This window comes from Oratosquilla oratoria, chromosome 19 (genome assembly GCF_046742065.1).
Source record: "Oratosquilla oratoria isolate Oo_2021 chromosome 19, ASM4674206v1, whole genome shotgun sequence".
Lineage (NCBI taxonomy): Eukaryota > Metazoa > Arthropoda > Malacostraca > Stomatopoda > Squillidae > Oratosquilla > Oratosquilla oratoria.
In genome coordinates this window covers 48,899,168-48,923,109 of record NC_134795.1, presented here as the reverse complement: position 1 = coordinate 48,923,109, position 23,942 = coordinate 48,899,168, and the positions used below count along the sequence as shown (strand labels likewise).

General features: G+C 41.0%; 1 protein-coding gene across 2 annotated transcripts in view; it reads right to left on the bottom strand.

Annotated features, from left to right (window-relative positions):
- Window positions 1-19,641, bottom strand: part of LOC143035860 (gamma-tubulin complex component 2-like) — a 72,679-nt gene extending 53,038 nt beyond the window's left edge. Inside the window, exons 1-8 of one of the 2 annotated variants that reach the window (XM_076202952.1) lie at window positions 19,511-19,641; window positions 19,138-19,231; window positions 16,513-16,677; window positions 15,900-16,092; window positions 15,618-15,804; window positions 13,439-13,582; window positions 12,392-12,546; window positions 11,830-11,958 (exon numbers count right to left, since the gene is read on the bottom strand). In XM_076202952.1, the coding sequence (XP_076059067.1) occupies window positions 11,830-11,958; window positions 12,392-12,546; window positions 13,439-13,582; window positions 15,618-15,804; window positions 15,900-16,092; window positions 16,513-16,677; window positions 19,138-19,190 (1,026 nt within the window). In that variant the 5' untranslated portion in view covers window positions 19,191-19,231; window positions 19,511-19,641. The remainder of the gene's footprint in view (window positions 1-11,829; window positions 11,959-12,391; window positions 12,547-13,438; window positions 13,583-15,617; window positions 15,805-15,899; window positions 16,093-16,512; window positions 16,678-19,137; window positions 19,232-19,510) is intronic. The other variant, XM_076202953.1, reaches the window with a different exon arrangement.
- Between the last annotated feature and the right edge of the window lie 4,301 nt (window positions 19,642-23,942).

Here is a 23,942-nt window from a genome sequence, read left to right as displayed (position 1 = left end):
GATACACCCACCCTTCACCCACCAACTGCATGCATCAGGGGCAATGCAGCAAATCACAGCACCTCCATAGCAGGGTCCAACAGGTGAAACTGGTTTACCCCAATGTTTAACTATGAGGCAATGCTCAGGCCCTCCCACAGATCTCTTTGAAAAGAAACTTTGGACTATTGAATGTGATGAATCAGTGCATAACTTTTTGTTACTGACTTATAGTTGAAGGAAAAGGGTGGCAATTGCCAGCTCCTTAAAGAAAAAAAAAAAAAAAAAAAAAAAAAAAAAAAAAAAAAAAAAAAAAAAAAAAAAAAAAAAAAAAATTATATATATATATATATATAAATATATAATAATACATACATACATACACCAAGGCTTTTTCCCCCTTTCAAGGGAGGTAGCCAAAAAGAAAAAGGCATAAAATCATTCCCACCCATTCCATCCCTAAATACACTCCACTCCCCTCCACCCTCCCTCTTATCTTAGCACCTCCTGGATGACGGGTCATCCCTGCACCCTGTCCACTGCCCTGGGTCAGAGGCAGTGTCGCAAGTCACAGCACATCCACAGCAAGGCCGCTTCATTAAATCGGCGACCCCCCTCTCTGTCCCCCCCATGCATAAAAGGAGAAGACAGAAATCCCTTCGGGCTGCATCAAATTTTACTCATACATACTACCTCACTCCCCATCCCCCCACCCATTCCACCTCATGCATCACATCATCCATATACAGTACTACCTCTCATTAATGGACGTTAATTAGCTGTGTTTGCGGTGTTTTAGGTGTTTATGGTGCTGTTGTTTAGTGCTGTGCAATCACTATGCCACCCAAAAACCACTCCAAATCAACGGATTATTCACATCAAGTCACCATTAACCCCCTTTTAGTCCGTTAATGAGAGGTAGTACTGTACAACCATTCTCCATTCACCCTTGTCTTCTGTCCTCTCCCGTCCTTCCACTTTGTGACTCCCTCCTTGAACCATCCCCAATCCTCCTCCACTCCTAGCTCTACTCTATTCTTTACTCCCTCAAATAGCAAATACAGTGTTTCGGAAGGAAGTCAACCATAAGTATACATGGGAGAGGGTGGTGGATAGGAGTATAATAGGAAGTGTTAAGGATGTACATGTGCTAAGGGGAGAGGGTGGGGGAATATCAGATCATTTTTTGGTGGAAGGTAAGTTGAGAGTGGAGGATAGATGGAGAAAGAGGAAAAGGACAAAAGATAGAGGTGCTTAGAGTGAACTCTTTAAATGAAAAGGAAAAGGAGAAGGAGTACAAGAAGAAGCTGAGAGAGGAGTGGGAGGGAGTGAAGGATAGAGTAGAGCTAGGAGTGGAGGAGGAATGGGGATGGTTCAAGGAGTGAGTCATAAAGTGTGCAAAGATGGTGTGTGGAATAAGAAGGACAGGAGGAAATAGAAGGAAGGGTAGTGAATGGTGGGATGAGGAAACAAAGAAGGTTGTAGAAGAGAAGAAGCGAGCTTTCACAGATTGGTTACAAAATAGGACGAGGGAGTCATATGTGAGGTACAAAGAAAAGAAAAGAGAAGTAAAGCACAAGGTAAAGCAGGCAAAGAGGAGAGCAGATGTGAAGTGGGGTAAGAGTATGACAGAAAATTTTGAAAGTAATAAAAAGATGTTTTGGAAAGAAATTAAGAGGGGGAAAAGGAGGCGAATCAAGTAGAGAAGAAAAGGTAAAAGGTGCAGATGGAGAGTTGATAATGGAAGAGAAGACAGTAAGGGGAAGATGGGCAGAATATTTTAGGGAGTTACTAAATGTGAAGGAGGATAGGGAGGGAAATATAGCTGCAGTGGGAAATGCTAAGAAAATGACCGTGATGAGTGAGGAAAATGGAGGAGAAATAAAGAAGGATGAAGTGAAGGCAGTTGTTAAGATGATGAAAGTAGGTAAGGCACCTGGTCTGGGTGGATGCCATGCAGAATGTCTGAATAAAGATGGTACAGTGATGGTGGACTGGCTGGTGAGGTTATTTAATGTTTGCTGGAGGGAGGGTAGAGTGCCAGAGGACTGGAGGAGTGCCTGTATAGTTCCTCTTTACAAGGGAAAAGGGGACAAGTGTGAGTGTAGTGGTTTCAGAGGGATTAGCTTGTTAAGTGTAGTTGAGAAGGCTTATGGGAGGATCTTGATTGAGATGATTAGGAGAGGAACAGAGGGATTGGTGAGGAACAGTGTGGATTTAGGACAGGTAGAGGTTGTGTAGATCAGATTTTTGTGGTAAGACAGATATGTGAGAAAGCTATAGGAAAGGGGAAGGATGTTTTTTGGGCTTTTATGGATCTGGAAAAGACTTACGACAGGGTAGACAGGAAAGCACTGTGGGAGGTTTTGCGGATATACGGGATAGGAGGAAAGCTTCTAGGAGCTGTCAAGTGTTTTTATGAGAGTAGTAGAGCATGTGTCAGGATTAGAAATGGAGAGAGTGAGTGGTTCGAGGTAAAGGTGGGACTTCGTCAGAGATGCGTTATGTCGCCCTGGCTGTTCAACTTGTACATGGATGGGGTGGTGCGAGAGGTAAATGCAAGGGTGGTGGGTCAGGGATTGGAGAAGGTTAAAGAAAATATAGAAAAGTGGTACGTGAGCCAGCTGTTGTTTGCGGACGACACTGCACTTGTGGCAAGATCAGAGGAGGGATTGAGGAAGTTGGTGACAGATTTTGGGAAAGTGTGTGAAAGAAGGAAGCTGAAGATAAATGTGGGTAAAAGTAAGGTAATGAGATGCACAAGGGGTGAAAGGGGCAGCAGACTGGAAGTGAGCATAAAGGGAGAGCGACTGGAGGAAGTGGATAGTTTTAGATACTTGGCTGCAAATGTGGCAGGAAAAGGTGGAGTGGAGGTGGAGGCAGTATGTAGATTGAGAGAAGCAAGTAAATGACTTGGTGGATTAAAAAGTGTAATGAGGAATAGACATTTGGGAATGGATGCTAAGAGGAGACTGTATGAAGGAGTGATTGTGCCAACAGCACTGTATGGGGCAGAAACATGGAACATAAGAGAGGAAGAGAGAAGGAGTTTGAATGTGTTTGAGATGAGGTGTCTGAGAAGTATGATGGGGGTTACTAGGCTAGGTAGAGTGAGAAATGAGGAGGTGAGGAGGAGAACAGGGGTGGAAAGGTAGTTGGGAGATACGGTTGATGAAAGAGTATTAGGATGGTTTGGACACATGGAAAGAATGAGTGAAGAAAGACTAGTAAAACAGGTATGGAGGGCAGATGTGGAGGGAGTGAACATGAGGGGACATCCTAGGATGAGATGGATGGATGGGGTGAAGGGGCTTTGGGGAAGAAGGGAATGTCTGTTGAGGAAGGACGGGAGAGGACAGAAGACATGGGTGAATAAAGAATGGTTGTATATGGATGATGTTGTGATGCATGAGGTGGAATGGGTGGGGGGATGGGGGGTGAGGTAGTATGTGTGAGCAAAATTTGTCGCAGCCCGAAGGGATTTCTCCCTGTCTTCTCCTTTTATGCATGGGGGGACAGAGAGGGGGGGGTCGCCGATTTAATGAAGCAGCCTTGCTGTGGATGTGCTGTGACTTGCAACACTGCCTCTGACCCAGGGCAGTGGACAAGGTGCAGGGATGACCCGTCATCCAGGAGGTGCTAAGATAAGAGGGAGGGTGGAGGGGAGTGGAGTGTATTTAGGGATGGAATGGGTGAGAATGAATTTATGCCTCTTTCTTTTTGGCTACCTCCCTTGAAAGGGGGAAAAGGCCTTGGTATATGTATGTATGTATTATTTGCTTGATTTTCATTTATTATTATCTGTCAATTTATTATTATTTACTATTTACCTGTTTGTTTATTATTTAACTATACCTATGCATTTATTTAATTTATTATTATTTGTATTATAATTTTCATTCTATTTTATTTTCATTATTTTTTTATCATTATTATATATTTTTTCTGTCTTCTCCCAGGGGGAATGGAGAAGGGTTGTGTATGGATGATGCTGTGATGCATGAGGGGGAGTGGGTGGGGGATAGGGGGTGAGGGAGTATGTATGAGAAATAAATTGACGCAGCCTGAAGGGATTTCTCCCCATCTCCTTTTCTGCATGAGGGGCCGGAGAGGGGGGTCGCCAAATAAATGAAGTGGCCTTGCTGTAGATGTGCTGTGTCCTGTGCCACTGCTTCTGACCCAGGGCAGTGGATAAGATGCAAGGATGACCCCTCATCCAGGAGGTGCCAAGATAAGATGGAGGGAAGAGGGTAGAGGGGAGTACAGTATGTAGGGGATGGAATGGGTGGGAGTAGTTCCTATGCCTTTTTCTTTTGGCTACCTCCCATATAAGGGGGGAAAAAAAGCCTTTGGTATATGTATGTATATATTTTTTTCACGTCCGACCTAGTCATGGACCAAAAGGTCTCCTGTCAGCATGCTCTTCCTCTGTAATCCTTTGTTGGGAGATGACAGTGAAGGGAGGAGAGGACATTTGAGGAAGCATACTACTGGACATGACCATAGAATACACAATGACCAAATGGGTAAAAGAGAATACCAGATATAGAAATAACAAAGAACCATCAAGACTAGGTTTAATATTTATGTCAGAGCCTGAAATTGTGGATAAAATGGAAGTGACCATATACTACTCGAGGTCAAACTAAGAGGAAATATATCTGGGATAAATGAGAAACACTGAAAAGGAAGAAAGATGCATAACAAAATGGATTTTGGGAAACTCAGAAAATTCTTTAAAAAAGCGAGTCGGGAAAACATCTTTAATGAAGAAAGACGGGAGGAGGAGGAATGGACGATATTAAAAGAAATCTATAATGAAGGAGTGGATAAATACATACCAAAACAAAAACAGGAAAGATGTAGATTAAATGCTGGTATATAAAAAAAATGTAGTGAGGCAAAAGATAATAGAGACAAAGCTTGGAAAAGATGACGGAAAAAAAAAATATATATATATATATATATACAGTATATATATATATATATATACAGTATATATATATATATATATATATAACGTAGAAACCACTGTTGGAGTAGAAAAGACTGGAAACGGGGAATCTATATATTTCGATTGCAAACTGCAATCCTCTTCAGTAGATACAAATAAGAGAGAGGGCGTACTGTTTAAGTAGCACCCATAACAAAAGAAAGGGGAACATGGGAAGATATCTCTACCCTATTCTCACTCCGTATGTGAGGTCAGGAGGCAAATGACCTCACATACGGAGTGAGAATAGGGTAGAGATATCTTCCCATGTTCCCCTTTCTTTTGTTAAGGGTGCTACTTAAACAGTACGCCCTCTCTCTTATTTGTATCTACTGAAGAGGATTGCAGTTTGCAATCGAAATATATAGATTCCCCGTTTCCAGTCTTTTCTACTCCAACAGTGGTTTCTACGTTATTGACAAATGTGTGATTACATTTTTCACCTGTAATATATATATATATATATATATATATATATATATATATATATATATATATATACAGTATATATATATATATATATATCAAACTAAGAAATATGTAAAAATACACAGGGAAGAAAAAAGAATCTATGAAAAAGACATAATAGACAAATGTAAAGATCAACCTAAGTTATTCTACAGATATGTAAGTGGTAAACTGAAAAATAAACAGGAAATAGTAAAACTAAACCTCAACATTAAGAAATGTAATATAATGGAATTTTGAAGAAATAAAGAAAGAAAAAAGAAGAAAAAAAAAAGAAAAAACACCCAGTACAAAAAAGAATATAAGGAAAATAGAAAGAATCCAAAGAGCAATGACAAAGATGGCCCCAACACTTTCAAAATTGACATACGAGCAAAGATTGTCTAAACTGGAACTACCAAAACGGAGAGAAAGAGGAAATCTATTGGCCATTTACAGAATCACAAAAGGCATGGAAGTCCTCAACAGAGAAGACTTATTAAAGTGGGATAGATGAAAAACATAGGGGACATGAAGAGAAACTCAAAAAGGATAGTTATAGAAGAGATCTGGAGAAAGAAAGGAAGAGAAGAAAAACAAAAAAAAACAAAAAATCCACACAAGAGTGGTGGATGTCTAGAACAAATTGGACAAAACAATAATGTGTGAAGACCAGAGGTGGGCATTCCGAACAAATGTTCGCGAACCTTTATCCGTGGATTTGTTCGGACCGGCAAAATCCTGGATTTGGGTTCGGAGGTTCGGATTTGGACCGACGTCAAAAAAGATCCGGACTTCCGGGTTCGGAACGTCTTTTTTCGTGAATCCGAACCTCCGTATCCCGGGAAAAATTCGAAAAAACAAAGATGACCAAACATAGGTTTTCAACTTTTCCGCAGCATACAGATGTGGTGACGCCTATGTTTCTGTAACAACTAGAGACGCCTTTGACCATTAGCATTGTGTTTTACTTTATCGCTTCTCTCTACTTCTATTTCAGTATGGGCGTGTAAGTGTGTGTGTGTCTCAAATGACCACTGCTCGAAATGTGCTCGACATGCAAGCCTGTGTAACTGTGTGTAGTAATGCGAAACAAAGACTAGTAGTACTGCCTGGACTGCCCTTCTTTGAACTTGGAAATATACTCGTGGTGTTTAACTCGTTGCTTTATCTGTACCACACAGACTCGTCATGTTGTGACCGCAGCTGGCTGCCAGCCAATCAGAACGCTTGTTAGTGACGGGCAGCCACCGCGCATGCGCCGATGACTGCAGCAGCCAATCAGAGCGCTTGTTTAGTGTTTATAAATCTGCACAGTCTGCAGACTTTCTTGTCACCACGTCCCGTAAATTACGATTTAGTTAAACAGTGCTACAATAGTCAGACATTCTTCAACCGTTGCACTGACAACACTCTGGAGAGGACACCCAAGGAGGCTAGACTACTCTACTCACATCACACTCACCGCTGACAATGGATAAGTACGTGACATCCACACCAAGGTCGAGAAACCCAAGTGCTCAGTCTGACACACCAAGGTCCACGAACCCAAGCGGCCTTGCTGAGAGTGAATCTGACGCCAGCGATATCCAACTGCCAGAGTTTTCGAGTACGGAGCTGATGCTTGGCACAAGTCGAGCCGAGGACATGGACATTGCCAACACCGAGGCCGAGCAAGCCAAGGGAGGTCACGGCTCCAGGAGGGAAAGGGACCTCTACAGAGACGGGGACATTCTCAAGCCCTTCTTCAAGTGTGGTGTCGGCAGGGATGCCAGGTTTGCTCTCTGCGCCAAGAAAAATTGCACTGCAAGGCTGAAGCTTCAAAATGACACCAACAGCAACTTAAAGAAGCATTATGCCACCAAGCACCCTTTAGATAGTCCTGCCTTAAAAGCAGCCTTAGATGGCAGCAGCAAACATGGCCGCTCTGCTTCTGGTGGTGGTCGGGATGCCAAAAGCCTCAGGCAGGGCTGTATTGAGGAGGCTATGGCTGAGAGGTTTGACCAGCAGATGGCCCTTGACCTGTTTTATGAGGTAAGTTTTACTTTTAAAAGTTCTACTGTTTTAGTATGAAAATAATTTAATAAATTAATTAACTTAAATAAATAAAAATAATTTATAACAAAAATTTAACTTCAAATACTCACACATCTTTTTTATGTTTCAGTGGATTTAAATGAGTGCATAGAGGTTTTAGGAAGAAGTGTAAATGTAATAGTCCTGGGAGACCTTAATCCTAGGGTAGGAAAGGAGCCAATTGATGGAGTGGTTGGGAAGTGTGGAGTTCCAGGAAAGAATCGTAGTGGAGAGTTGATGGTGGAAATGTGTCTAGAAAGAGAGTTGATGATAGCAAATACAGTGTTTCGGAAGAAAGCCAAGCATAAGTACACATGGGAGAGGGTGGTGGAGGGAAAGGTGGTGGATAGAGCTTTAATGGACTATGTAGTGGTAAATAGGATTATGATAGGAAGAATTAGGGATGTACATGTGCTAAGGGGAGAGGGTGGGGGAATATCAGATCATTTTCTGGTGGAAGGTAAGTTGAGAGTGGAGGACAGATGGAGGAAGAGGAAGGGGACAAAAGGTAGGGAGGTGCTTAGAGTGAACTCTCTAAACGAGGGGGAAAAGGAGAAGGAGTACAAAAGGAGGCTGAGGGAGGAGTGGGAGGGAGTGAAGGATAGAGTGGAGGTAGGTGTGGAGGAGGAATGGGGATGGTTCAAGGAGGGAGTCACAAAGTGTGCAAGGATGGTGTGTGGAACAAGAAGGTCAGGAGGAAATAGAAGGAAGGGTAGTGAGTGGTGGGATGAGCAAATGAAGAAGGTTGTAGAAGAGAAGAAGCGAGCTTTCACAGATTGGTTACAGAGTAGGACGAGGGAGTCATATGAGACGTACAGGGAAAAGAAAAGAGAAGTAAAGCAAAAGGTAAAGGAGGCAAAGAGGAGAGCAGATGTAAAATGGGGTAAGATTATGACAGAAAATTTTGAAAGTAATAAAAAGATGTTTTGGAAAGAAATTAAGAGAGGAAGAGGAGGCGAATCGAGTAGAGAAGAAAAGGTAAAAGGTGCAGATGGATAGATGATAATGGAGGAGAAGGCAGTAAGGGGAAGATGGGCACAATATTTTAGGGAGTTGCTTAATGTGAAGGAGGATAGGGAGGGAAAGATAGCTGCAGTGGGAAATGCTAAGAAAATGAGAGTGATGAGTGAAGAAAATGGAGGAGAAATAAAGATGGATGAAGTGAAGGCAGCAGTTAAGATGATGAAAGCAGGTAAGGCACCTGGTCTGGATGGATGCCATGCAGAATGTCTAAAAAAAGGAGGTATAGTGATGGTGGACTGGTTGGTGAGGTTATTTAATGTTTGCTGGAGAGAAGGTAGAGTGCCAGAGGACTGGAGGAGTGCGTGTATAGTTCCACTTTACAAGGGAAAGGGGGACAAGTGTGAATGTAGTAGTTTCAGAGGGATTAGCTTGTTAAGTGTAGTTGGGAAGGTTTATGGGAGGATCTTGATCGAGAGGATTAGGAGAGGAACAGAGGGAGTAATTGGTGAGGAACACTGTGGGTTTAGGACAGGTAGAGGTTGTGTAGATCAGATTTTTGTGGTAAGACAGATATGTGAGAAAGCTATAGGAAAGGGGAAGGATGTTTTCTGGGCCTTTATGGATCTGGAAAAGGCTTACAACAGGGTAGACAGAAAAGCACTGTGGGAGGTTATGCAGATATACGGGATAGGAGGAAAGCTTCTGGGAGCTGTCAAGAGTTTTTATGAGAGTAGTAGAGCTTGTGTCAGGATCAGAAATGGAGAGTGAGTGGTTTGAGGTAAAGGTGGGACTTCGTCAGGGATGCGTTATGTCACCCTGGCTGTTCAACTTATACATGGATGGGGTGGTGCGAGAGGTGAATGCAAGGGTAGTGGGTCAAGGATTGGAGATGGTTAAAGAAAATGGAGAAAAGTGGGAGGTGAGCCAGTTGTTGTTTGCGGACGACACTGCACTTGTGGCAGGATCGGAAGAAGGATTGAGGAAGCTGGTGACAGAGTTTGGGAGAGTGTGTGATAGAAGAAAGCTAAAGATAAATGTGGGTAAAAGTAAGGTGATGAGATGTACAAGGGGTGAAAGTGGCAGTAATCTGGAAGTGAGCATTAAGGGAGAGCAACTGGAGGAAGTGGATAGTTTTAGATATTTGGGTGCAAATGTAGCAGGAAAGGGTGGAGTGAAGGTGGAGGTAGAATGTAGATTGAGAGAAGCGAGCAAATGCCTTGGTGGTTTAAAAAGTGTAATGAGGAATAGGAATCTGGGAATGGATGCTAAGAGGAGACTGTATGAAGGAGTGATTGTGCCAACAGCACTGTATGGAGCAGAAACATGGAACATGAGAGAGGAAGAGAGAAGGAACTTGAATGTGTTTGAGATGAAGTGTCTGAGAAGTATGATGGGGGTTACTAGGCTAGATAGAGTGAGAAATGAGGAAGTGAGGAGGAGAACAGGGGTGGAAAGGGAGCTGGGAGATAGGGTGGATGAAAGAGTATTAGGATGGTTTGGACACATGGAAAGAATGAGTGAAGAAAGACTAGTAAAGGAGGTATGGAAGGCAGATGTGGAGGGAGTAAACATGAGGGGACGTCCTAGGATGAGATGGATGGATGGGGTGAAGGGGGCTTTGGGGAAGAGGGGAATGTCGGTTGAGGAAGGACGGGAGAGGACAGAAGACAGGGGTGAATGGAGAATGGTTGTATATGGAAAATGTTGTGATGCATGAGGTGGATTGGACGGGGGAATGGGGGTGAGGTAGTGTGTGTGAGCAAAAATTTTTGACGCAGCCCGAAGGGATTTCTCCCCGTCCTCTCCTTGATATGGGAGGATGGAGAGGGGGGGGTCGCCGATTTAATGAAGCGGCCTTGCTGTGGATGTGCTGTGTCCTGCGACACTGCTTCTGACCCAGGGCAGTGGACAGGGTGCAGGGATGACCCGTCATCTAGGAGGTGCTAAGATGAGAGGGAGGGTGGAGGGGTGTGGAGTGTTTTCGGGGATGAAATGGATGGGAATGTTTTTGTGTCTTGTCCTTTTTGGCTACCCCCCTGGTAAGGGGAAAAAAAGCCTTGGTATATGTATGCAATAATTAAATTATCTCATATCTTAATCTTTTCAGGTTTCAACACATGTTTGAGGACCAGGAGAAGCTCCTTGCGACTGCCTTCCACCCCAGGTTCCGTCTAAAGATGGTCAAGTACATATGCAGGACAAATCCTGACTTGTACAACCTGGTGAGGGACAAGATAGTGTCGGACCTTGTGGCCCAAATCAGGTCCAAGGAGGGGGGATGTGGCCTCCGCCTCCAGCCAGCCCACCTCCAGGCCACAGTCTGTGGCCAGCCACACCAGCGAGCACGATGAGTTTGCCTTCCTTCTTGAGGACGAGGAGGAACCTGTGGTGGTGGCCAACCTGGAGGAGGAGGTCGGCAAGGAAGTAGACACTTGGGGCATCATGAAGATCTCCCCGGCAAACTTCCCCAAGGAGCACAGGCAGCACTGGGTGAACTGTTTCATCAAGTATAACACTCCCCTGCCCTCGTCTGCCTCAGCTCAACGACTTCAGCTTCGGCTCGGACATTTTGAGGCCAAAGCGAGCCTCTCTGACCAATCTGAACTTTGAGAACCTGACCTTCATGAAGGGAAACTTGAAGTTGGTTAAGAGGGAGAGAGAGAGGGCCGACAAGTTAGAGTGAATCTGTGAAGAGTGAAGAGTGAAGACTGAAGTGTTGTGAATTTTTGTTTTAAATGTTTTTACTGTTTTGTTTTGTGAACTTTTGTTTCTACTTTTTACTGTCTTGTATTAATAATTTGTTTTTCTAGTAATAATTTGTTTAATAAATAATGTAGATATCTTAAAAAACACTTTTTTTTTAATCGGAAAGCTTTAATTTTACATTCGGAAATTAGGAATGAGTAAAATTTAGGTTTGGAAATGTTCGGAAGGTATCGGAATTAAGGTTCGCTTTGCTATTTTTTAAAGATTCGGAGGTTCGCGGATAAATGTTCGGAATAAATGTTCGCACCGAAATTTTGAAAATCGGGTTCGCTATTCGGAGGTTCAGAACCCAAAACCGGCGAAGATTCGGGTTCGGATTCGGAACCCAAAAAAAGGTTCGGGCACCTACCTCTGGTGAAGACACCATACAAGAATTTAAGAAAAAACTAGATGTTGCGAGATACAAAGATGGATCACTACAAGCACTGCTCCCCTTCCTGTATAATACAACTAAGTACTACTAGGTAAATATATGTATTTTGAATTAGCCGTCCCCTTTACTACGATGAGGTCTTTGCATTTTAATGTATATATATCTGTTTTCACTTGGTCACCTTTCTCATAAGGAGGAAAGGACCTTTGATACATACATATCAGTATCTTACCTTTGAGAGATTTGAAACAAGACGTGCTAGCATCTCCATGACAGTCAGTGTCTTCTCCACATAAAACCACAACTTGTGCAAAGTTAAGACACCTCTCAGCTGTTGTGTTTCCAGTTGAGTTACCAAAAGCTGTGATGGGCATAATGACACAATCCTGAAGTAAATTACAAACACAGCAAAGGAAAATAATTGTGAAAACATTATGATTCATAATCCTATAAAACTGGAAGCATTTCTTGTACACAGTACTATTTAGTTCTTTTCTTCGTATGTAATATGCACAGTTGCACACCAACATAAAATATAACAAGTAGGATGATTATATATATCAAAAGATAAACCATGTGAGGACAGTCTTTATTAGTTTAACATTTCACTCATAACGGCTTTATCAAGTACAAGTAAAATGTCATACTAACAATAACAAAGGCCCTGTCCTCACATGTTGTTTCTTTTGATAAGACTTGTTGGCATTTGCCAATAACTTCCAGGATTATCACCATTCCTTGAGTATCGTGCAAAATTAAGACTGAAAAGAGGAAACAAAATCAAGGAAACTGACCATGTAGTCCTTCATAAGGTTACGTATGGCTGCTGCAAGTGCTTGATTCACAAGGCCATGGTGGTATAAGCTCCTCTCCTCCATAAAACAGATCACTACTGAATAGTGACCACAGATAGGCAGGACACGGTTGACCAAGGCCCTCAGTGATGGTTCTGTAGACAAGAACAATAATTTCTGAGAAGCAGATGGTAATGGTTGGATATTGTGAGAAACGAGGAGGTGAGGAGGAGAATGGGGGTGGAAAAGGAGATGGCAGATAGGGCTGATGAAAGAATATTGGGATGGTTTGGACATGTGGCAAAAATGAGTGAAGATTAGTAAAAGAGGTATGGAAGGCAGAGGTGGATGGAGTGAACATGAGGGGATGACTGAGGATGAAATGGATAGATGGAGTGAAAGAGGCGCTGAACAAGAGGGGAATGTCTGTTGAGTAAGAAGGCAGGAGATAGGGGTGAGTGGAGAATGGCTGTATGTAGATGATACTGTGATGCAAAGAAGGGAAGGGGTGGTAGATGGATGGGGGTTATGGAGTGGTTATGTTTGATGGAGACTGAAGAGATTTCTCCCCGTCTTCTATTTTTCTACACGAAGGGATGGAGAGGGGGGGGGCACTGATTAAGTGAAGCAGCCTTGCTGTGTCTTACTGTATGGCTCCTGACCCAGGGCAATAGGCATGATACAGAGATGACCTGTCATCCATGAGGAGCAAGGATGAGAGGGAGGAAAGGGTGATGAATAGGTGGGAATGAACTGGGTAGGAGTAGCTATATGCCTTATGACTTTGGCTACCTCCCTGGTAAGGGGGAAAAAGCCCTTGGTATATAGATAAATAGGTCATACAATACAATGCAGAGCATATGAGGAACTGATGTACCTAAGCATTTTACTTAAACTAATACTAGAAGATCCTATCTAGTTTTGAGGAACCTCTATGATGTAAACAGATAGGAACTTAATATCATTCAAATTAGAGATCCTCTAGGTTGTAAAAGATTAAAGACAATATCTACTTTCAACATTACAACAACAAGAGGTATTTCTTACCAACTGAAGAGTCTACGGTGAATGTAGGTGGAAGGTGAGGCTTGCCAGAAGGCTTCACAGTGATGTAGGTTCCGTCAATGCCCAGCATGACACTCAAGACATCTTCTAATAACTGGTATTCTTGGCTGGATACAGAAACGTCTCCTGTAAAAGAGAGAGTACTTCAATATTTTGCCAGCAATAACAAGCACTTTTACCCTTCGGAATAATATATAAAAGAAAGCAGTGGGGTCAGAAAGGTGGTAAAGGAGACCCGTAAGGAAAATCGTAGTGTTTCGTTATTGTTTATATCATTGGGAACAAAACTGTCCTGATAAGTTGGGAGTCATGATTCGATTTAATGTCACAAACTCCCCCAATCAGGAGGCTAGGACATTGCCTTATACAGAGGACTTCATACCATGGCATTTAATGAACTATGCCTCTGGTACAACTCACTCACGGTAGGGTTTGAACTGTCATCACTTTGACCTCTGTTACAAGTAGTGATGCTCTAACATGCTCAGCCAGCAAGCATCCATCAGAGGTTGTAAAATGAGAGATTTGAAGAGTGCAGTGGTATTTCATCAATGATAACAGTGTGTATATATTGTATAGACACGATAAAGGAAACATGGACTGGAGGTGAAGCTTTTATTCCTGACGTTTCGTCTATCGACTTTCTCAAAGGAATGAGCATACTAGATACATACAGAGTTTATATACATGCCTTACGGCTCAAGGAATAAAAGCTTCACCTCCAGTCCATGTTTTCTTTACCGGGTCTATACAACTTGTTCACATGGATTTTCAGTGTGTATATATCCTTGGGTGCAATATTGTCCAAATGAGGTGGTAAACAAAAGGGCAATAGAATGGTGGGATAGAAGATACAGATCAGAATTTTCTTTTGAGAATGAGATTATACTCTGAATGGAACCACAAATACTGATACATGACTATTGTATTTCCAATTTAGGGTAATCTAATCTGAAAGTGTTAGATGCATATCAATGAGATGGGTATAAAATTAGGGTTTTCAATAAAGAAATTATACTTTCTCTTAAATCTTCATGTCAGATTAGTACTCTTCCATCCCATGTCTACTACCACAGAATTTATGTTCTCTTTCTTTTTGTGTGGGAGAGGCATTCACTCTTGTATAGATTTTTCAATATTTTCCCCCTATTTTTCAAATGCAGGGATAAACAAGGTAAAAGAGGTATTGGAGGCAAGAGGGACGTCTGCTGGGCAAGGAAGAGGGGGATGTTATAGGGTGGCTAAATAAAAGCACATAAATCACTACAAATGAACATGTATTATATGAAAATGTGCCAAAGCACCACAATAACAAATGCGTGCATTCAGTAAGGAGGTGAAGTAAGAACTGGGACACCAAGGAGTTGATGCAGGAAACATACACAATTTGCTTGGTTCTCCTTACAAAAGGCACACTGAATTGTAACTAAATAATACAATGACAATAACAAAATCAATATACAACAAAATCTATGGCAATTATACAATGGAAAAACAAACATACATACATATACCAAGGCCTTTTCCCCCTTACAAGGGAGGTAGACAAAGAGGAAAAGGCATAAAATCATTCCCACTCATTCCATCCCTGAATACACTCCACATCCCTCCACCCTCCCTCTCATCTTAGCACCTCCTGGATGACGGGTCATCCCTGCACCTTGTCCACTGGCCTGGGTCCGAAGCAGTGTTGCAAGACACAGCACATCCACAGCAAGGCTGCTTCATTAAATCGGCGACCCCCCCTCTCCGTCCCCCCATGCAGAAAAGGAGAAGACGGGGAGAAATCCCTTTGGGCTGCGTCAAATTTTGCACACACATACTACCTCACCCCCCATCCCCCCACCCATTCCACCTCATGCATCACAACATCATCCATATACAACCATTCTCCATTCACCCATCTTCTGTCCTCTCCCGTCCTTCCTCAACAGACATTCCCCTCTTCCCCAAAGCCCCCTTCACCCCATCCATCCACCTCATCCTAGGACATCCCCTATTGAATAATTCGCAAGTATAACACACAACAACAACTGTACAATGCAGTACGTAACTATAATATACATAATAGTGTGATACATTAACAGGAGTGAATAGAGAGTGGCTGCAAGTGAATGAAAAAATTATTTAGATCAAAGTGATATTCTTTTTGTCTGCTTACCAAGTGGTGCTGCATTGCTGCTCTTTTCCGAGAAGATGAAGTCAAGTGAAAGGTATGGGCGACTGGAAAGCCAGGTGGGTGTGGCAGGACCTAACATGGCACGTTTCTTTTCTAAACCTAATGCTTGGCAGTGGGCCTCACTTGGTGCATGGGTCAACTGTGATTCCTTGAGAAGTCTGTTCTTAAGCTGTGTATAAAAATTATGAGATATTTGGATCATAGTGAAATTATTCCTTATTTACACCATCAACTTCACTTAAATCATAAAGCTGGTGCTACTACCTCATTAAGTTCATCCTGGGAGAGCTTGGTGTTGGCTGCTTGCTCTATTTCTGCCACAACAGTAGGAACTGTGGTAAAAGAGAGACCCTCTTCTGACATCCGGGCTTTAGATGCCTCTCCAACCACGTCTCGTGCCTTTCCATCTTCAAGTAACCCACTTAGGAACACCACCAGTGCATCCAAATTGTGGACACTGAAAATGTTGCAGATGAGAGATTTACAATAATTATTTCTATAAGCACTACTTTGGTCAAAACAGACCTGCAGCCTAAAAACAGAATTATGCAGATAGAACAATCCTAAAGCATTACATGTACACAAGTTTCACTTTTTTTTTTTCATATAAGTTAAATGATCACATTCAAGTTCATCTAACATACCTGTCACATCTGTACAGTGTTAGTTCTACTACATCAATTAAACAAATTAAATCTGATAATTCATAGTGTATATGACAGACTAGAGACAAAAATTATATACCAAAATGAGTAGATTAGAAATCTCACAGACATACACAAACACACACACACACACAAAACTTATGTTGATACATATGTAAAACTTCCCTAAGAAACTCATTTCAAGAAATAACCTACAATTACTGCTCACTTACTTTCTGTTCTTCAGTTCACTATATTTATCAAGAAATGCTTGAGGGTCTGGAGCATTAGTAGCAAGTGTTTTCACTGCATTAGAAGTTAAGACCTGGACACTTAGAAATGGCTTCACATATTTGCTTAAATTCTCTGAATACTTCTCAGCCACATTTGGACCAACCCTTAAAAGATAAAAGTATGCAGACATTAATATAAATTATATCAATGACATGATATTTATAATCTATAATTTCATATAATCTGTTAAACATATTGGGTAATATGATTTACGTGGTTCTTCACTTTATAAATAAGATGCATAGGGACCAATGATGGGTCCTACTTGCGGTGACCCTGCCAGAGGGAATCATCTCCCTGCTATCCATCTTCAAACACCATCAACACTTGCTACCATCTGGAGGTAGACCCAAAGGGAAACAATCTCCACACCAAGCTGAAGATCTCCCAATGAACTTCAACTGTATTTCATCCAATGAAGTGTGCCAAGAGGATATATTTCAAAACTTATTACAACATTATTTGGCTACCTCCCACCCTCTCATTATGCCCAAGGTGACCAAAGACAAGGAAAAACATGTGGAAGTGATTGAGCTTTATACAAAGTTGGCTATTACCTCTCATTTATCATACATCAAACAGGTGACAGGTGAAGCAATCCATGAGCAGAAGGGAGGCCATTACACCCTACCTCCCCCTACACTTTCTAAGTGTGGCAGGCCTCATAGGATGACCTTCAGGAACATAATGAAACAATGCTGTCACTTGTATATCATCATGTGTATACCACAGACCAGGCAGTGACCCCTTGAACCCAAAGTATACCTCTAATTTTGGTAAGCACCCGGCTTACTTATGATTTGAGGCTGTGCTAAATATTATTAAGTGGGAGGGTTGCTGACTCATCCTCCTCATGAAAAAATTATATTGAACAATTACTTGGAGCTCTTATGTGATGTGTTAAATGATTATGTGAAATTAAAGGAAAGTTGTTAATACTGAATGTTTGGAACTCCTGAAGCATAGTTGTCCTGTCAAGCAACACAACCTGCTCCCCCCACCCTCTGGTGTTAACCCCTTCCAAATGATGATGCTTATGTAGGTATCATGAGGTGTGAGTGGGTATACAAGGGTACCAGTATCGGCGTCCTGATTATATTTATTTTGTAGTTGTAGCCTAGTATCCCCCGAATTCTGTGGACTGGCTTGATCATGTTTTCTATGTTTATTATTACTCAGTGAATGAGAATGAGTAATACAGCAGCAACATTATATTCTAAAACACGAGTATTGTGGTGCATCACTCATCGTTCCTCAGGCATCTGATGCTGCATGTGACAATTTAGCTCATACTGAAGAGGTTAAACATAAAATAAATTATTACTAATCCCTTGTATATTGAAACAAAAGTAATTTGAAGTTTTGGCAATAAAACAGATTACTGGTAATTCAATTTTTCATGAGTGGGGAAGCAAATATTGTTGCTAGATGGGACCACTGTGCTCCAGAAGTGCCGTATCCTGCCCCTGCACATATTGCTAAGTCAGTGAAACAGTAGTTAAGAGACTGTCAGGTTCCCTTTGTTAATGATTGGCTCTGGTTCAACTCAGCTATCAATCCCATCAAATTCATTAGCCCATGTGTAAAAGTAACTGTAAGGTATAGCCACTTCATTTGTACTTTGATTTGAGGCTGTGCTCAAACAGTTGTTGCAAAGTTCAGTAAAACCTTGCAACTAGCTTCCCAAGATGCCTTCAGGAAAGAGTTCAGAAGGGTAATGAATGCCAATAGTTTGAAGGCAAGTGTTATTGATGTTTGTCCTTACTAAAGAATTTTTTTATACTTTTTCTTGTGCTAGCATTATTTTCTGCACATACTGTGATCCACCATGGTCTTAAACCATATGCTGGACTCATGATTGATAGCTATTACCCTCTTGGATGAGAGCCCAGGGCTCATATATGTCTGATATATAGGTAATGTTTTGATCTTACACACACACACACAAACATACATCCAACTCCTTGCCACGAGAGCAGTTGTGCCAGCTTGCACTGTAGTGACACTGAACTTATTTCAGTCCTGAACAGGAGTCAAACTCGGACCGCTGGATTAGTGGTTGCGAAAGGTACTGTGCTGACAAGCACAGTAGGTATTTCAGTTATTTTTTACCTATGTATCTTCACTAAATCAATTTATGTTACACAACAACGGTATGAAATTGTCCACAAGAATAGAAATAATTGTACTTTAGCACATAATAACAAGAACAACAATTACAATAACCTATGTCACTCTCAAGTGAAGCACCATATATCTTACTATTATAATTATATAACTATAACACTTCAAGGGTTACAGGGTACTGTAGATAACAGTAAACTACATCTATCCTTCAATTCAAAACTTGGTTCTATTCCAGTATCACACAAATACTTTTTTTACTTATTTTCTGCATTTGAAAGATCTATTTCTTCTATGGAAATTGGAATGGTTACACTAAAGTTGATTAGGTTAGGAGCTATTGGACAACGTAAGTTTCATGTTAAATACCCATACTTGAGTAATTTTGGAATTTTACTCAAAATTTGTGAATTCATATAAAATGTGCAACAATTACTTACCCTAAAAGTGAACATAGTTCACTTAGGTGATGATGAACTTTAAACTCACTCATGATTATATTTCAATTATACCATTCCTTTCACTTCCATAAATCTGAAAGACAGACCAATTACTTAATACATATTTTCCTTAATTATCTTACAATGCAATAGTAAAAAATGGCAAACTATTTTAAATAAATGACAAAGGTAAGGTAGTCACAAATTGTTTTTCATATATTTCATTTCACGAATATTAATCTTAACTCTTGATCCTACTAGTTATTTTTTTCATCCCAGTTCAAGCATAGGACAGATAATTCATATTTCCTATAAGTCACTTGTTATGGGTAACTTTTTAAAATTACACTGGGATTGGTTTTCAATTTCTTACCTCGAATGTTTACCCGCCATTTACCCAAAACAAGACATACTAAACGGAGAGGCGACTTATATGATTTTTAACGGAGCCTCAATTCAAGTCCGGTTGATGTTGCACGGCAGTTTAACTCTTTTATCTTTATTTGCCTGATTTTTATTAAAATAAATGAAGGCATATTCATAATGCATATATCATATGATTTTGTTTATCCCTTATCGCGCAGTTATAATAGTTGGCGTGTACACTGTATGCAAAGCAGACGACAAAAATTGATTAATTTACTATGTGTGCGCATAAATGAATAGACAAGTAAATAAATAAATAAACAAATAAATAAATAAATGAATAAATAGATAGATAAATAAATAGACAAATGAAATAGATGAATAAATCAATAAATACATAAACGAATAAGTTAAACAAATAAATAAACAATTACAAGTAAACGATAAATCAATTTAGCCCAATCCATCAAATAATCAATCCTTTAATCAGAATATATATGTTAATACAAGATGGATAAAGAAGACACTTGTTCAGGTCCGAGTTAAATCCTGACTGGATTCGCACTCAACTTGTTGAGATGAATGAAAAACCTAAATAAGAAGTGAAGAAATCTCGCACCTATTTTTTTTTCTTTGTTTACTTTTTATATTTTTGACTTTGTTTATTTTTCTTCCTCAACGTGACATGTCTCAACACGCTTGCGCATACACGTGTAGTGACGCAGCCACAGGCGGTCACACACTTCCCATAGTTGGCAAGAGGTGAATATGAGCTAGCCAATCAGGAGCCAGGAAATGGTTCTCGAGCGGCTAGCGACCTCTCTTGCCAACTACGCTGAGCCGCGAGAGACCCTTAAATAGGGCAGCGGCGGCCAGTCTAATAAATGAGTATGGTAATAGGAGTCACTATCCCCCCCCCCAACAACGTATGTAATAACAAGAAGAAATATCACTAGACGTCACCCTAATGGGAAAAGAGAAAACATACTCATTGATATATGTTTATTATGTTTACTATATACATGTACAAAAAAAAAATGGATACGACATATAGAATTAACCCCCCCCCCACTATCATAACACAAGAAGTGTAACAATAATCAAGAACTAACCCCATAGAATTCAAAACCTTTTAAAGTAGGCAAGAATAGTCGTATAAAAAAAAAAAAAAACTAACAACCAACCAACAACAATAATATCAACAAAATAACAACAACAACAACAACAACTCAAGAAAGAAGAGACGAAGACCGAACTAAGAAGAGATGGACCAACATCCAACCAAGAACCACAAGTAGCAGATGCTTCCATACGGCAATACCAACTTCAGAAAAATTATCTATAATTAAAACAGCAAGTGGGTCTGCCCCACACCTATTAATCTTCAACTTCCTTCCATTTCCTACTTTACTTCACACACACACACACCCCTCCCCCCTCCCCCCCTCTCCTCCACCTTACCTATCATATCCTGTAGTAGTAGTAGTAGTCAGGGCAGAATAATAGTAGCCACGGCAGCAGCAACAACATCTCGTCCAGTCTTGTAGCAGTCCCATCGAGCCTCGCCGTCATCACCCGCCACCGCCTCTGACGTTAGGCTCACCGTCCAGCTACGACTGATCAGATCCACTAAGCAGTGGCTATTACTTGTGGTTGTTTTACCAAAGAGATTAGAATAAGAGACCAAAGTGAATTTCATTTTCCCTGGCTTGTTCGAACCAAACCACTACACACGCACACACTTATTAAATTGAGCTATGAGAAACACAAAGGGACATGGAAGGAAGCTCAAAAAGGACAGTTATAGAAGAGGCCTGAAAAAGAACATCTTTCCCTACAGAGTGATGGATGTTTCGAACAAACTAGACGAAACATACACAAATGAACAAACTAGACATGGCGAGATACAGAGACGGGATCTACGAGCGTAGCTCCACTTCCCGTAAGATACATCTAGGTAGGTAAACACACACACACACACACACACACACACACACACACACACACACACACACACACACACACACACACACACACACACACACACACACACACACACACACACACACACACACACACACACACACACACACACACACACACACACGCATACCTGGATGAAGAAATGGTGAAGAAAATATTAATCACTTTGATAAGACCAAGATTGGAATATGCAGCAACGATGTGGTCACCAAATAAAAAAAAATGTATAACAAAACTTGAAAGAATACAAAGAGCAATTACAAAATTGGCACCAACACTCAAAACTATAATATGAAGAGAGACTAGCAAAACTTGAGCTACAGACACTAGAGCAGAGAAGAGAGAGAGGAGATTTGATAACTATTTACAGAATCATGAAAGGCATAGAAATTATTGATAGAGAGGATCTAATAAAATGGGATGAAAGAATTACAAGAGGACACGGAAAGAAAATCAAGAAAGACAGCTATAGAAGAGATCTGAAAAAGAATAGCTTTCCTCACAGAGTAATAGACATTTAGAACAAGTTAGATGAGAAAGTGGTGTGTGCAAAAACAATACATGAATTTAAAAATAGTTTAGATAAAATGAGATATAAAGACGGGACACCACGAGCATAGCTCCCCTTCCCATAAAATACAATTAGGTAAATACACACACACACACACACACACACACACACAGAGTGATAGATACTTGGAACAAATTAGACAAAGGAACAGTGTGTGCAATATTCAAGATTTTAAGAAAAAACTTGATGCTGAGAGATACAAAGACGGGTTACCACGAACACAGCTCCCTTCCCGTATAATACAACTAGGTAAATACACACACAAACACACACACACCAGATATAGAAAATACCAGATAATACCAGACAAATAAATAATGAAGAACCGTCGAGACTAGATTTATCATTTACGCCAGAACCTGAAATTGTGGATAAAATTGAATACAAGACACCAATTGGGAAGAGTGACCACATATTACTTGAGTTAAAACTAAAGGAGGAAATATATATAAAGAGAAATGAGAAATACAGAAAAGGAAGACTGATGTATAGTAAAACGGACTTTGAGAAACTTGGGATTTTTTTTAAAGCGAGTTGAGAAAAAAAAATTACAATTTAGAAACAGAAGTGGCAGAAAAGTGGATGATTTTTTATGGGAATCTATAAAGTAGGAGTGGATGACCATGTAACTAAACAAAAACAAGAAAAGGTGTATATGAAGTGCTGGTTTAACAGAAGGTGCAGTGAAGCGAAATATAGAAGCGATAAAGCTTGGAAAAGAACAAAAAAACAGAAAATGGCAAATATATGTCAATCAAAGGAACGAATATGTAGAAATACGCAGGGAGGAAAAAAGAAACTATGAAAAAGACATAACAGAAAAATGTAATGATCAGCAAAAACTATAGATATGTGAACGGTAAACTAAAAAACAAACAGGAAATAGTGAAACTACGCCAAAGGAATATAAAATACACAGAAGATACAGAAATGGCTGAAGTCATGAGCAACCACTTTAAGTCGGTTTTCACTTGAGCAAATGTACAACATTGGGATGAGGGGCGAGAAGTGAGACCCCCCCCCCCCATCACCACCACCGTGAGGGAAATAATACATACATACATACATACATACATACATACATACACACATACATATACCAAAGGCTCTTTTCCTCCTTACAGTACACGGGAGGTAGCCAAAAGACAAAGGCATAGAAACCACTCCCACCCATTCCATCCCCTACATACTCCACTCCCTTCTACCCTCTTCCCACCCTCACATCTTGGCACCTCCTGGATGACGGGTCATCCCTGCATCTTGTCCACTACCCTGGGTCAGAAGCAGTGTCGCAAGACACAGCACATCCACAGCAAGGCCGCTTCATTACTTCGGCGACTCCCCTTCTCCGTCCCCTCATGCAGAAAAGAAAACGGGGAGAAATCCCTTCGGGCTGCGTCAATTTATTTCTCATACATACTCCCTCACCCCCCATCCCCCCCCCTCATGCATCACAGCATCATCCATACACCACCTTTCTCCATTCACCCCTATCTTCTATCATCTCCCGTCTTTCCTCAACAGACATTCCCCTCTTTCCCAATGCCCCTTTTACCCCACCCATCTATCTCCTCCTAGGTCGACACCTCATGTTCACTCCTTCCACCTCTGCCTTCCACACCTCTTATACTAATCTTTCTTCACTCATTCTTTCCATCTGTCCAAACCACCCCAATACTCTTTCATCAACCCTATCTCCCAACTCCCTTTCCACCCCCATTCTCCTCCTCACCTCCTCATTTCTCACTCTATCCAGCCTAGTAACCCCTATCATACTTCTCAGGCATTCATCTCAAACACATTCAAACTCCTTCTCTCTTCCTCCCTTATGTTCCATGTTTCTGTCCCATACAGTGCTGTCGGTACAATCACTCCTTCATACAAT